The sequence below is a fragment of the Gopherus evgoodei genome, chromosome 8 (assembly GCF_007399415.2).
Source record: "Gopherus evgoodei ecotype Sinaloan lineage chromosome 8, rGopEvg1_v1.p, whole genome shotgun sequence".
NCBI lineage: Eukaryota > Metazoa > Chordata > Testudines > Testudinidae > Gopherus > Gopherus evgoodei.
The window spans coordinates 16,466,452-16,481,941 of NC_044329.1; the positions used below are offsets into that span (position 1 = coordinate 16,466,452).

General features: G+C 47.6%; 1 protein-coding gene across 3 annotated transcripts in view; it reads left to right on the plus strand.

The window, feature by feature from the left end:
- ARHGAP26 (Rho GTPase activating protein 26) overlaps positions 1 to 15,490 on the plus strand; it is a 324,497-nt gene that overhangs the window by 122,171 nt on the left and 186,836 nt on the right. For all 3 annotated transcript variants that reach the window (XM_030573096.1, XM_030573098.1, XM_030573099.1), the window contains exon 11: positions 643 to 721. In XM_030573096.1, coding sequence (XP_030428956.1) covers positions 643 to 721 — 79 coding nt within the window. The remainder of the gene's footprint in view (positions 1 to 642; positions 722 to 15,490) is intronic.

Here is a 15,490-nt window from a genome sequence, read left to right on the forward strand (position 1 = left end):
TGATGTGTGTGTGTGTGTGTGTATATATAATACAAAACAATTTTTTTTAACTTAAGGTATCATCAGTGTGGGTGGATAATAAACTTGGACTATCAGTAGCAATTTGCAGCCATGGCAGCTTGTGGAGGTGTTCATACCTCAGGATTCAGGATGCACGTTTCAGTGAAGCTTCATTCCGGTGAAGCTACTGTTATGTTGTCTGGTGTTTATGCCCAGGTTATTGTGAGCTCTTAATGTCCTTGGATTCATTATTGTAACCTGCTTGCTCCTTGTTTTTTGGATACCGTTGATAAACTCCACAGCCCGTGCTCAGCCCATGTTCTGCTATCAGTTACACCAGTGCAGTACCACTGAAGTCAATAGAGTTGTACCAGGCTACGAGAGAGAAGAATTTGTTGTCAAATGTCCTATTCCAGTATTATACTGATTCTCTGGTAAAACATTGGCAGATGCCTTGAGGCTTAATTCATTTATTTCAAAGACCTTCTGTGCTCCAGACCTGGAATCTTCTTGAACTTTATTCCAAATTTATCTTCTCTTTCTGTCTGGTCCACCTATGAGATTGTTTGTTTGTTTTTTTAAATTCCTTTTTTTTTCTTTTTCTTTTTTTTTTTTACTGCAGTGTGTGTTTCTTCTCCACAGGCCTGGTGTGATCACCATGCAAGCACTTTCTGAAGAGGACCGAAAGCTTTGGATGGAGGCTATGGATGGCCGGGAACCGGTAAGAAGAGACAGTAATGAGTACCTGTTGAGAAGACTCAAAAGGCTCTTTTCATGGCCCGATTGTTTGCTGTGAAGCAGTGTGTCACTCTGAACTTGCCAACCTCCATGAGCACTGTATCCGTGGGGCAGCTCTCTGGTTCTGGCATGAGAATCCTTTAATACTCTGGTTAAATATTTGAGGTAATACTCTATCTCCTCTGCTTCAATGGCTGGAGGGCTCTGTCTACCTTTGCTCCTGTGGAACATAGGCTACACTAGCACAAACATGCTCCTGTGCTGCTGTGTTGTGTTAACAGGAAACCACATCAAAACAATCTAAGGAAGAATATATACAGTGTGTGATTTGCAGAGTTTTCTGTGGCCTCCTGGTCTCAGGGGGCTTTACAGTCTTCTAGTAAGAGTCATAGTGCTACACCCCCTCCTTCAGCAGCCCACATCTTGTGATTTTGTTTACTCCTGCTTTGCCAAAGGAGTACAGCAAATGGGTTTCACAAGTGGTGGAGAAGATGGAGGTTTCCCTTGTATGCCGCTTCTGCTGGTGAATGTGGAGGACTTTTAATATTGAGAATGCATGAGTTTTCTGTTGTAATTTTATTCTAGTGCTCTGTGTTACAGCACAGTAATAAACAGTCAAGGTTAGTTCCTATGTAGTATAAATACCAATTGGTTCTGAGGCCTGAAGCAGAAAATTATTATCTAAGGATTAAAGCAGTGGTTGAGATGAAGCTCGAATTGCATGACTGCAGGTGCTGTTTAAACTCTTGGGCAATATTTTAAGGTTGTGACCCTCACATTTTAGAATGTGCACCATTTAAAAGATGCTATGTTCAAAGCTGATAAAAGGAAGTGTATAATTAGACTGTGGGTCTCCATTGCCACAGGAAGTCACTGAGGCTTAGAGTTTAGCAAGGTTCAGAAAGGAACTGGACGTTTATGTGAATAACAAGAATATCTGGAATTGTTGTCATTAATAGCTATACATTTTGGGAGAGTTTTTGACCTTGTGCTTCAGGGTTTAAGTCAGTCTCTGTCTATTAGAGATCAGGAAGAGACCATATCTGCCCACTGTGAGTCTCTCGTAGCTTCCTTTGAAGCATCTGGTGCTGGCTGCTGTGAAAGACAGGATATTGATTTAGATGGACCTTGGGTCTGATTCATTAGGGCAATGTCTGTATTGGTTGCTTATCTGTTGCTGGAGAAGTGGTGAGTAAGCAAAGGTGAAACATGCCTGTATGCAGTGCACTGGACACCTGTTGTGACAATTTAGGGGGTGGTTGCATAGCAGAGGCTGTTTTTGGTCAGGCCATCTATTTTTGGACTGGTTGCAATGGTTCAAAAAGCCAAAAGGCTTAAGTGTATGTGCCCTGGTTACTATTCAAATATGGCATTTCCTCACTGATTCCTGTAAACTCTTCAAGTCTTGGAGAAACTATGATGTTTGATCAGTTAAACAAATGAAATACTGATTCTTCCCCCCACCACCCCCAGCCCCAGCAATGGAACTCTGACACTAAAATGTAGTTCTGGGCAGTGCTTAATTGTAGCTACAAACTCCTTATTTCCAGGAACAGTCTTCTGAGGAAGGCTTCATGCATAGAGGGAAAGTTGGCAGGCACCAGAAAGAAATGGGGTTAGTGCAGCTGGATGTATGTTATAATGCCAAAAGCCTAGCATATCCCATCACCTTGCTTTTTTCCCTGACTTTTTGGGACACCCCTACATGATAGCCAGTCCTTTCATTCGCTTCTTATCTAGCTGGAAGCAATCATATTAAGAAAGTATTCCTATATAATTCAAATCAAGTTCTCTGGCTCCCATATATGAGCTGTCTTTTCTCTTTTAAATTACGACCCATCTGGTTTCTGCAGTGGCTGCTACAGAAGTGAGATGATAATATTGCTTCCTCCTCCTAACTGCAATAATAAAAATAGCAAAATCAATTAAAAGAGCGATCAAGACATGTACAGGAAAACACATGACATGATCACAAACTGTCCTTCTCTTGTCCTTGTAATCTTCTACTCTCCCAACCCCAGCTTCACTGTACCTTTTTGTTGTGACATGTCAAATATAAGCCTCATGATCCTTCAATATGCAGATCCATTCACCCAGGTTTAGTCCAGTTGGCTGCATCAGGTTTTGCACAGGTGGTAGAGTCAGTCTGTTAGGATTTCAGGATTGGTGCCACAGATTGTAAGCACTTCTGGTCGGTGACTGTGACTCTTACTTGTTTGTAAAGTGCCACAATGGCAAAAGGTGCTATAAAATAATAAATAATACCAAGCAGCCCCGATTTCCTGTTGGTGGCCCTAGTTTTATGTGAACTAGTTCAAAAACAGTCCAGTCCTTCATACTGACCACTGCACATTTATTTTCTTCCTTGTAATGCCCATCTGTTTAGGTGGCTAGCTAGTTTACTACAGTGGTTTTCAAACTACACCTCTACCCCAATATAATCCTGTCCTCAAGAGCCAAAAAATCTTACTGAATTATAGTGGAAACCACGTTATATCGAACTTGCTTTGATCGGCCAAAGCATGCAGCCCCACACCCCCAGAGCACTGCTTTACCGTGTTATATCCAAATTGTGTTACATCGATTCGCGTTATGTCGGGGTAGAGATGTATTTTTTTCTGGGGACCATGTTAAAGAAAATTTTTTGATTCCCGTGACCCAATGGAGCTGGGGATGAGGGATTTGGGGTGCAGGAAGGGGTTTTGGGTTGGGGGGGTCAGGGCTTGGGCAGGGGGTTGGGGTGCGGGAGGGGGTCTGGGCTGGGGATGAGGGGTTTGCGGTGCAGGAAGGGGCTCCGCAGAGGTTATGGGAGGCTCAGAGTTGGGGGTTGAGGTTTGAGAGGGGGTCTGGGCTGGGGGTGCAGTCTCTGGGCTAGGGCCAGGAATGAGGGGTTTGGGGTGCAGGAGAGGGGTCTGGGTTGAGGGAGGTGTCAGGACTGGGGCAGGGGATTGGGGCCTGGGGTTGGGGTGCAGAATTACCTCCGGTGGCTCCCAGTCAGAGGCTTCCCGCCTGTCCCAGCACCACGGGACCACGCTGCATCCTGGAAGTGGCCAACAACAGGTCCGCAGGTCTGACTCCTAGGAGGAGGTGCGCAAGCAGCTTCACGCAATTCCCCCACCCCAGCTCCCACTGGCTGGAAACCGGCCAATGGGAGTGTAGAGCCAATGCTTGGGGTGGGGGCAGCCCGCAGAACCCCTGTGGCCCCCTGGCTAGAAACTGGACCCACTGCTGCCCGCTTCCGGGGCTCAGTATGGTGTCAGAAAAGGTAGGCACTAGCCTGCCTTAGCGGGGCAGCACCGCTCACGGGACTTTTAACGTCCCAGTCGGCAGTGCTGATCAGCGCAAGGTGACACAGCACCGTACATGCTGCGACCCATGGTTTGAAAAACACTGGCTTAGTACATTTACCTCTACAGGTTATCATTTTGGAGATGCAATGACTGATGTATGTTTATAGCACTTTGAACTGGCCATCCATGTACACCACTGGCACCCTCACCTACTGAAGTACCATACAGAATTGCACTCATAAGGCATTAGTGGAGAAAGCACAGTTGATGGATAAGGCATATTCCTTGTCCTTGAACCACCTCGTCCCTGTCTCTAAAGTTACAGGAAATCGGGTTGTAAATTTGTTGCATGTGGTTTTGTCTTATGACACCAGGATGTCAGTTGTTAGGCGTATTTCACAGAGTCTGCTTTGCACAATAAGTAAGTTTAACCCCTAAACTCCCAGAACTATACATTGTGATTTTTTTTTCTTACTTTATTTTACTGGCCTAGAAAAGAAGCTGACCTCACTTGCAGTCTCTTTTCTTGCTTGAAAGGTTCAACATAGGAAAAAATGGATAGTGTTGGATATAACTCCATGAACAAATTTAGAAGCCCAGTGTGTAATGATATTAAAGTGGAAACAGTTGCTTTTTTTTTTAATTGCACTTACTTTAAAACTAAAAACCAATGCAGTGCTACTATTTAACCAGGAATAAATATGGAATCTGAGTTATTAGCTAAGGTATTTTAACAAATTGAAAAGATTTACCATACCTTCAGTGCTAAGAGCAACAGTCAGATAGAGATGACTTTTAGCTTTCAATTAGCTTTCACTGGTGTAATTATTTGTATTAAAAATCACAAGTTTCCTTTGATTTATATCACTCATGGAGGCTAGAAACAAGGGAAGTCTTAGTCTCAACACAGCGTTTAAACTGGCTTTTCATTATTTTTTTTCACCATTAAAATGTACTGGTCTTCTCCTCCCCCAAAGTCAAATATTGAAATGTACATATTGGGGGAGGGGACTTTATAGGAGAGTGAGTGAAGGATAACATTTGTATGTACTCAGAAAGGTGACTGTAGTACGTTGTGGGATTAAAAAGGGCACAAATTAGGCTGTTTGCTTTGTGGCAGAGAACAGAACAAGATAAGCATTTTAGTAAGATTGGGACTTTTCTTGCCAAGTCTGCACTGAGCATGCCAGCCAGAGGAGAGATCATAGAGTCAGTGTTACCTTGTTCCTATTTTCCAAAACACTAGTGATCAGAGCCCTAAAGATCATCTTCACATAAACACCTCCTGAAATGTGCCACAACTTTCCTGAAGCATTTGGAACTTGAGGTGTTAAAAGCTATTTGTCAAGAAAAATTAGTATAGTTGTAGCTGTGCGGTCGCAGGATATTAGAGAGACCAGGTGGATGAGTTAATGTCTGACTTCTGGTGGTGAAAGAGGCAAGCTTTTGAGCCATGCAGAGCTCTTCTTCAGATCTGAGGAAGGTATCCCAGGTGTCACAGCAAAATACCAGGTGGAACATATTGTATAGCATTGTGCTAGGATGCTCAGAGGACCTTTCCCAGAGCTGAAGAAGAGCTCTGCGTGACTTGAAAGCTTGCCTCTCTCACCACCAGAAGTTGGTCCAGTAAAAGATATTACATCACTCAACTTGTCTCTTAAAACAAACCAGCAAAGAAAAGCAGCTTAGTCCCTAAGTCACATCCTGGCTGAGCCGTATTAACTCATTGCACGGTCTTGACCAGTTTATAGCTACAAAATTGTGTTTTTAAAAGGGGAATGTAACATCCTGGAATTCTAGGGGACAAAATATGGTACAGGAGGATCTGAGCAGCTCTGTCTTAGTAGGTAAATGGTAATTGCCCTTCAAAAAAAAAAAAAGGTGTTGGGGGGGAGATACTTTTTATATTGATCATTTCGGGTAGGAGTCACTTCTTGGAACTGGTTGTCATTGCTGTAAATGGAACTGGTTGTCATTGCTGTAAACTGAAACAGGCGATGTCCTTGGTTATGCTGAGGCAATCAGTGCCAGTCCTTGCTTTGTTCTTCCTAGTATAGCATGCTGAAATGAAGTTACAAAAACAGGTCTTTTCTTGGTCCATTTTTTCCCTTTTGTTTTTCTTTCCGCTTAATTCCTTAATATAGTTTGCCAGCTTGGGTGGGCAAGGACAGTGTCTTCATTCTGAGAAGCCCCTAGCACACTTCTAGGCACTCTTTATTAATTAACAAATAATCCATTACGCAATGAATGAAAACTACCCATGAGCTAACGTCAAAAGGTTCACTGGTCCCATTCTGACAACCTTCCAAAAGTTCACTAGGATAACTCGCGGAAAGAATTAATAATAGATGTTAGGGCCAGATTTTCCAAAGGGCAACCTCCCCATTGTATTATCTGCTGTGTTCTGAGCACTTCTGATTACTAAAGGGGCACAGAGCTCTTGTGGAAAATCTGGCCCCATTTGTTAGTGCTAAGAACTTTAGAAAGCTCAGTTGTGGTTAGGGTTGAACTAACAGTGGCTCTCAGTCTATTCCATCCATTCATATCTAACCCATACTGAACTTTTCTTTTGAGCTCCCGGGATTATTAGATTCCCATTTTGGGTTAAATTTTTTTTTTCAAGTTGCTCCAGTGCACCTGACCCTAATAACTACAGCCTGAGATTATGGTGAATCCACTGGCAATAGCCAAATGGCATAAAGAGTTTCAACAGTTCTCAGCATGCCACTCCAATGCATGGATAAATTGCTTTATCTGGGCATGCATGCGAGCCCACATATATATATACAGGGATATGCCTGTGCTGCAATCCAAGGTGTGATTGCGGATCACGTAGACATGCCCTGCTACCTTTAATCTAGCCAGTGTGGCTGAAAGCAGCAGGGAAGGTGTGGTGGCAAAGGCTTCAGCATCAGCTGAACAGCACACCTAGAACTCTGGCTATTTACTCAGGTTCCTTGCCCATTGCAACATCTGTGTTGCTGCATCTTCGCTGCTATTTTTAGCTGCACTAGTTAGATTAAAGCCAGCACAGGTGTGCCTACCTGAGCTGTGGTCACACCTCCAACTGCAGTATAGACCTACCCAGAGCCTCAGTTCTGTAACTGCTGAGCTGCACAGAAAACTTGGAATCTTGTTAGTGAGTGTGTTAGTAAGTGTGTTAGTGAGCCGGTGCCAGATCCTGCAAGGTGCTGACAGCCTTCAAATTTTGTGAAGTCAGTGGAAGCTGAGAGCACTAGGCATCTTAAGGGGACCACATAAGGCTTGATTTTTTTCAGAGATGCTGAGCCACTGCAGCACTACAGAAGCAGACTCATATTTAGCATGTAGCATAATTTTCCCCTGAGCTGCCCTGAAATCTGTTTGACAGAACCCACTACACGTGTATATAAGATCCATTCTGACCTTTCCAAAGTGACTCTGCCTGTGCTATCTGCTCCTCCTTTGGAACCGTTGAAGCCATGCCACTGGTGTCCTCTCCTGACAGCCCTGCTAAACAGCATCTCACTCTGCTAATACAGCTGTTGTTCTGGCCCAAAGAGAAAGCTCTGCTTTTATTGTTCATATCACACACACGCTTATTTACCTGCATGTGTGGTTAGGCTATAGGTGCAGGAGATGGTTAACAATCCTAGGAATGTACGTGGCCTGCCTAGCACCGAACACGGTTCCTTTTGACCTTACTCTTTTCAGAACCAGAAGAGCAAAAGATTCTACAAACCTGTCAGTTTTACATACAGCATGCAACAGGATGCTCTGCTGCTAAGACTACAGCAGCTGGATGTCACCTTGCTCTCTGCTCTCGCAGTGTTTGGAAGGAAAGGCCAGTAGAGGAGGCAGGGGCTGAAACGCTGTGGGAGAGGTTCTCTACCAGAAAAACACAAAATGGAGAGGAAGAAAAGATTTGGGTGTGGTGAATTGCCATGTAGGCTGTTGTCCACTAGATGGCAAGCTGAGACCAACAGGCTCATTGCACTTGGGCCTGGAGGTAAAGGAGAGCTGGGATCTCCAGCAAAGCGACTGGCCTAGTGCCATTCCCTCGTTGTCACTGGCTTATAACTCAGCTGTATAAAAGGTGGGGTGGAAAAAGTGCCCTGCGCCAAAAACCTGGTAATCTAGTGGCCATGCAGGATACCCTAGGGTTAATCGCTGGGATCTCCCTCCCCAAGCCAGAGGTGGCGTGGCATGCTGTGGGAGGCAGTGTGCCCAGCTGTGAGAGGGAAGGGGGAGAGGGAGAGGGGGAGAAAGGGAGAGAGAGACAGTGCCTCACTTCACCCTCCACCAGTCCCAGCCCCTCCAGCTGCTTGCATGTGACACTGTGCTTTTATTTTTTTGGAGTGGACTTATGAGGCGGAGACGTTGAGCAGCAAGGAGTGGTTTTCCCCTCCCTCAGCCCCTTCAGCACGACAGCAGCAGCTGAAGGAGAATCCTGACTTTCTCTCAGAGCACTGTGCCGCACTAGTGTCCTGACTTCCTGAGGGGCAGCAGAGAACCAGAAGCATGCCATGGTGCCAAGTACAGAGTAACTGAGTACACAGCCCTGTCCCTTTTCCTTTTCCCTTCCTCCCCACCCACTTAGTTTTGTTCCTTCTTCCCAACTGGGCTAGTTTCACTGCCCCCCCTCCCCAAAGCCATACCCCTAAACTCTTCATACCTCTTCTGATCTTCCCCCTTCTCTGTTCCAGCTAATCTCATTGCCTCCAAACAGCAACAGTTCAAGTCCAGCTTCTGCAGCACAGATGCCAAAAGTCCCCCTTTCGTCCCTACAAAAAAAAACAACCCTCAAACCTCATCATACGCCTCCTGAGGAAAACATTGTTTTGCGCTCTTCCCTCCTGCTTTCAGGTTAAAGAAGCTGCTGGCATTTTTCAAGCCAGGTAGCATTTTTGAAATAAACCGAATGGAGACGAAAATCCTTTAAACCACAACCCCCGTCCCATTTTCATTATTGATCTATTTTCCCCTCTTCCTCCCTCTTTGTTTCCTTTTCCTCACCCCATTCCCTCTTGCATGTGAACTTGCTCTAGTCTGGGGCAGGGGAAGGGGAAGGGACGTTCAGAGTGCAAAGTTTCCCAGTATTAATAAGCTGCGTTTCAGCCCCATTCCATGGAGCTGTCCATTCGGCTTCTATTCAGAGGCAGCTTAGAGAGCTCAGTGACTGTGGATTCAGTTGTTGAGATTGCATGTTACCATGGTGATCTGCTGTGACCATATTAATAAATCTCAACTGCTCTCTCTGGATTTGTGAAAGAAACAATACAAATACACCCACGTTTCTGCAGTGCCTTTGAAACGAAATCAAGTTTGTACTGTAGAAGGCACAGACATCACTCTTTGGCATGACCTCTTGGTGCAGGATGTTGGGGGTATATGGTGTAGATGTAGCATACTGGAGATGACTCTCTGGTGCTGTATTAGATTAGACTAGGCAGTGCTTTATAAATCCTAGGTCCTTGCCATGTAAGTCTAATGTGTCACATATGACCAGAACCTTACTTCTAGTCCACAAAATGGAGCAGGATGTGTGGAGACTTCAAGTGAATGTAGGGCACTAGAAACAGGATGCTGGCCTGTGAGACAGCTGATGGGAACACAGTGGCTCCCAGGAATGATTTTTATTATTTTTTTTATTTAGAGCTGTGACATTCTGATGTGTATCTGCCTCTGAGACTATGCCTTATAAAAATGCATCATCCTTCCTTGCTAACTTCCCCATTCCCCTTTTGCAATGGTCTGCCAGTTGTAAATATTATCCTACATTTTAAAAAGTGTACCCATTGGAAGGACTGCCAAATCCCACTTTGTGGAAGAAAAGCAGTGTCTGCCTGTTTTAAGGTTTATGGTTTTATTTTTTTAATGTAAATTTTGTTTAGTACTTTTGAATTGTGCCAAATGGACAGCCCTGGAAACTGATTTTCTGTCTCAGATCGCAGAACAAGTACATTAAGAGTACGTCTACACTACACAATTAGGTTGATTTTATAGAAGTCAATTTTTAGAAATAGATTTTATACGGTCGATTGCGTATGTCCCCACTAAATGCATTAAGTTGGTGGAGTGCGTCCTCACTATTGTGGCTAGCATTGACTCACAGAGTGGTGCACTATGGGAAGCTATCCCATAGTTCCTGCAGTCTCCACTGCCCATTGGAATTCTGGGTTAAGCTCCCAGTGCCCGATGAGGCAAAAACATTGTCATGGGTGGTTTTGGGTACATGTCATCAGTCTCTCCTCCCTCTCTCCATGAAAGCAATATCAGAAAATCATTTTGGGCCTTTTTTCCTTGGTTACCCGTGCAGACGCCATAGCATGGCAAGCATGAAGCCTTCTCAGCTCACCGCTGCTGTTGCGAGCATTGTAAACACCGCATGCATTATACTTCAGTATGTGGAGAACCTGGCTAAGAGACGGCAGCACAAGGACGATTGTGTGGAGGACATGGACACAGGCTTTCCTGAAAGCACAGGATGTAGCAATTGGGACATCATGGCAGCAGTGGGGCTAGTTGTTACAGTAGAATGCTGATTCTGGGCCCAGCAAACAAGCAAAGACTGGTGGGACCGCATAGTGTTGCAGGTATGGGATGATTCCCAGTGGTTGCGAAACTTTCGCGTGCGTAAGGCCACTTTCCTGGAACTCTGAGTTGCTTTGCCCCACCCTGAAGCACAGGAACACCAAGATGAGAGCTGCCCTGACAGTTGAGAAGCGAGTGGCGATAGCCCTGTGGAAGCTTGCAATGGCTGATTGCTACCAGTCAGTCGAGAATCAGTTTGGAATGGGCATATCTGCTGTGGGGACTCATGAGAGTCAAGTAGCCAATGCAATCACTGATGATCTGCTATCAAGAGTAGTGACTCTGGGAAATGTGCAGGTCATAGAGGATGGCTTTGCAACAATGGATTTCCCTAACTGTGGTGGGACGATAGATGGAATGCATATCCCTGTCTTGGCACCAGACCACCTTGCCAACCAGTATATAAACCGCAAGGGGTACTTCTCAATGGTACTGCAAGCATCGGTGAAACGTCCCTTGTGATCCGCCAGTATCAATGTGGGATGGCCGGGAAAGGTGCATGATGCTCGCATCTTTAGGAACTCCGGGCTGTTTGAGCAGCTGCCAAAAGGGACTTACTTCCCAGAGCAGAAAATTACTGTTGGGAATGTTGAAATGCCAATAGTTATCCTTGGAGATCAGCCTACCCCTTGCTCCCTTACCTCATGAAGCCATACACATGCAGCCTGGACAGTAGTAAGGAGCAGTTCAACTATAGGCCAAGCAAGAGCAGAATGGTGGTAGAATGTGCCTTTGGATGTTTAAAAGCTCGCTGGCACTGTTTGCTGACTAGGTCATACCTCAGAACAACCAATATTCCCATTGTTATTACTGCTTCCTGTATGCTCCATAATGTCTGTGAGAGTAAGTGGAGGGAGACATTTATGGCCGGGTGGGAGGTTGAGACAAATTGCCTGGTTGCCAATTTTGAACAACCAGACACCAGGGAGATTAGTTTTCAAAGCCTCTCTGATTTGCAGCACGCCTACCTGTGCTCTTCTAGTTTCATGACTGGCCAGGCTATGGTGTGACAGTTGTATGTGTTTCTCCTTGATGCACCTGCCCCCTTTGTTGATTTTAATTCCCTATAAGCCAACTACCCTCCCCCCTTCGATCACAGCTGGCAAAGGAAATAGTTACATATTGTTTTGAAATCATGCATTCTTTCTTTATTAAAAAAAAAAGGGGAGATAACTGATAAGGTATCCTGGATGGGGTAGGTGATGTGGGGGAGGAGGGAAGGTCAAGGCCAAATTGCTTATTGTAGCCACACTACAAATCAAAACTGTTTGAATGACAGCCTTCTGTTGCTTGGGCATCCTCTGGAGTGGAGTGGCTGGGTGCCAGAAGCCTCCCACTTCTGCGTTCTTGGACGTCAAGGTGAGGAGGATATGGAACTTGGGCAGGTGGTTGTACAGTGGATGCAGCAGCAGTCTGTGCTCTTGTTGGCTTTCCTGCAGCTCCACCAGATGCCTGAGCATGTCCGTTTGCTCCCCCATCCTGCCTCTTAATCCTTTCCTGGACTCTGCCACTGAATGCCTCCATGCATTCAGCTGTGCCCTATCAGTGTGAGAGGACTGCATGAGCTCGGAAAACATGTCATCGTGAGTGTGGTTTTTTTCAGCTTCTAATACGCAATAACCTCAGGGGCAGAGATGATAGGGGGAGCATAGACACATTTGCACCTGAGGGAGATAAAAAGGGAGAGTAAAATTTAAGATGATACATTTCTGAGAACAAAAGGGAGACTCTTTCACAGTGAATAAAGCAATTCACAGCAGACATGTGCTTTAGGTACTAGGTTGCATTTTGCCTTTTATATTGAGCGCCTGTCGGTATGGCCCACACACAGCTGAGCAACAGAATTCGGTTTCCAGGCAGCCATGGTAAGCCAAAGAGTACACGGGTTTGACTTCTAACGCTTTCATAACATGTGGAAATGTTTTCAAACTGTAGCACCCTCCTTTCCCACAACAAGCAATGCTGTTGGGTTTTCCATTTAAAAGGAGGGGCTGCAGTTTTTGGGTGGATGTGCAGCACACCCCTCCCTCCACCCCTCCACGTGGCTATTTGGAATGATCCCTTCACCCCTCCCCCCTGCCCCATGGCTGTTCTCAGGGATGATCCCTTTTAGCCAAGCGCAAACAGCCCAGCATGAACGGGGTCCTTTTTACTGTTGCCTTACAAAAATTCCCATTTCAGCCAGGTGACCATGAATGATATCACTCTCCTGAGGCTAACGCAGAAAGATATAGACCGAATGTTGCTTCAGTGCAACCAAAACCCAGGACCATTCGCTGCCATGCTTTGTGCTACAATGATTCCAGATTACTTGCTATTGGCTTGGCATGGTAAAATGTCCTACCATGGAGGACGAAATAAGGCAGCCTTCCCCAGAAACCTTCTGCAAAGACTTTCAGAGTACCTCCAGGAGAGCTTCATGGAGATATTTCTGGAGGATTCCTACTCCATCCCCAGACATGTTAACAGACTTTTCCAGTAGCTGTACTGGCCACGAAGCATCCCAAGTCTTCAGGGAAAATCGGACATTAAACACTAATGCTTTTAAACCCTGTACTGTAGTTACAAATGTGCACTCACCAGAGGTGCCTTCTCCGCCTTCAGGGTCAGGGATCCCGCCTTGGGAGGATATTGGCTCCAGGGTGAGGAAAAGGTCCTGGCTGCCAGGGAGAACGGATTCACTGCTTGCCTGCTGCGTGTTCTCCTCCTCCTCCTCCTCTTCCTCATCCACAAAATCCTCCTCCATGTTGCATGAGACTCCCACTTTGCAGGTGTCCATGGACAGTGGTACAGCAGTGGTAGGGTCCCCTCCTAGAATGGCATGCAGCTGATCATAGAAGCGGCATGTATGGGACTGACCCACAATGACCGTTTGCCTCCTTTGTCTTTTGGTAGGCTTGCCTGAGCTCCTTGACTTTCACGCGGCACTGCCGTGTGTCCCTGTTGTAGCCTCTGTCCATCATACCCTGTGCGATTTTGGCATATATATTAGCATTTCTTCTTTTTGATTGGAGTTCTGCCTGCACAGATTCTTTTCCCCATACAGTAATCAGATTCAGTGTCTCCCGTTCGCTCCATGCTGGAGCTCGTTTGCGATTCTGGGGGGACTGCATGGTCTCCTCTGCTGCTGAGCTTGCCACGCTGTCCAAACAGGAAATGAAATTCAAAAGTTCTTCTTCGAGTGATTGCTCATATCCATTCCAGTTAGGTGTACGCGCCGCGCGTGCACATTCGTCGGAAAACTTTTACCCTAGCAACTCAGTGGGCCGGCAGGTCGCCCCCTAGAGTGGCGCCACCATGGCGCTCCATATATACTCCTGCCGGCCCACCCGCTCCTCAGTTCCTTCTTACCGCCCGTGTCGGTCGTTGGAACAGTGGAGCGCGGCTTAGCTGACCTCCACTTCCCTAGCTACTCGTTTTCTCGTATATAATTATGCAGTTATAACACTTTTATATATATATTTGTATGGTTAGTTTAGTTAGCGGGGTTCAGGAAGTAGCCCCTTCCATGAGCCCAGTGCCGGAGCCATGCATGGCTCACCGGGTTTTAAAAAGGGGCCCGGCTTGCCAGAAGCCGCGGCCGAAGAGAGATCTACATGACTCCTGTTGAAGTGCCTCAGGGAATCACACTTGACAGATAAGTGCCCCATTTGCAAGGCTTTTAAGCCGAGAACAAAAAGGTGCGGGACTTTCACTTGCCCCTCCACCTTGGGCGCGGAGCGATGTTCAAGCGGCGGGCAGAAGCGCCTCCTCGGCACCGGACCCCGCCGGTACCACCAAGGCCTTTCGGCACCGACCGTCGCCGGCACCGATGTCGACTCGGCACCGCTCCCTTCTTCCGAGGTCGAGAGAGTCTACGATTCCTGCTGGTGCCTGGCGGCTCCCCGGCACGCGCCGTGGTTGAGCCCCCTGCTCCCGCTACTTCCGTGCCACCTGCATCGCAGCCAGAGAGCTCGCCTCAGTTGCGTTATCCGGCACCGTCACCTGCAGAGGCACCGATGACTTCGGCTCCGTCGATTCCAGTCCCCCAGGACCAGGGAATCCGCTGCCTGGCAGCTCCCCGGCTCGCGCCGTGGTAGAGCTTGCTGCTCCTGCTGCTTCTGTGCCAGCTGCACCACAGCTAGACAGCTCGTCTAAGATGGCTCGCCCGGCACCGACGACGTCGGCACCGTCGATCCCGGTCCCACGAGGGCCGTAGAATCCGGTGCCTGACGGCTCCCCGGCACGCGCCGTGGTTGAGCGTATTGCTCCTGCTGCTTCCGTGCCAGCGGCACCGCAGCCAGAGAGCTCGTCTACTCGGATCGCCCGGCGCTGACACCTGCTACGACACCGATGACGTCGGCACCGTCGATCCCGGTCCCACACGGGCCGTAGAATCCGGTGCCTGACGGCTCCCCGGCACGCGCCGTGGTTGAGCGTATTGCTCCTGCTGCTTCCGTGCCAGCGGCACCGCAGCCAGAGGGCTCGTCTACGTCGGATCGCCCGGCACCGACACCTGCTGCGGCACCGATGGCGTCGGCACCGTCGATCCCGGTCCCACACGGGCCGTAGAATCCGGTGCCTGACGGCTCCCCGGCACGCGCCGTGTTGAGCGTATTGCTCCTGCTGCTTCCGTGCCAACGGCACCGCAGCCAGAGAGCTCGTCTACGTCGGATCGCCCGGCACCGACACCTGCTGCGGCACCGATGACGTCGGCACCGTCGATCCCGGTCCCGCAAGGGCCGTAGTATCCGGTGCCTGACGGCTCCCCGGCACGCGCCGTGGTCGAGCTAATGCTCCGGCTGCTTCCGTGCCAACGGCACCGCGGTCAGAGAGCTAGTCTAAGTCGGATCGCCCGGCACCGACACCTGCTGCGGCACCGATGACGTCGGCACCGTCGATCCCGGTCC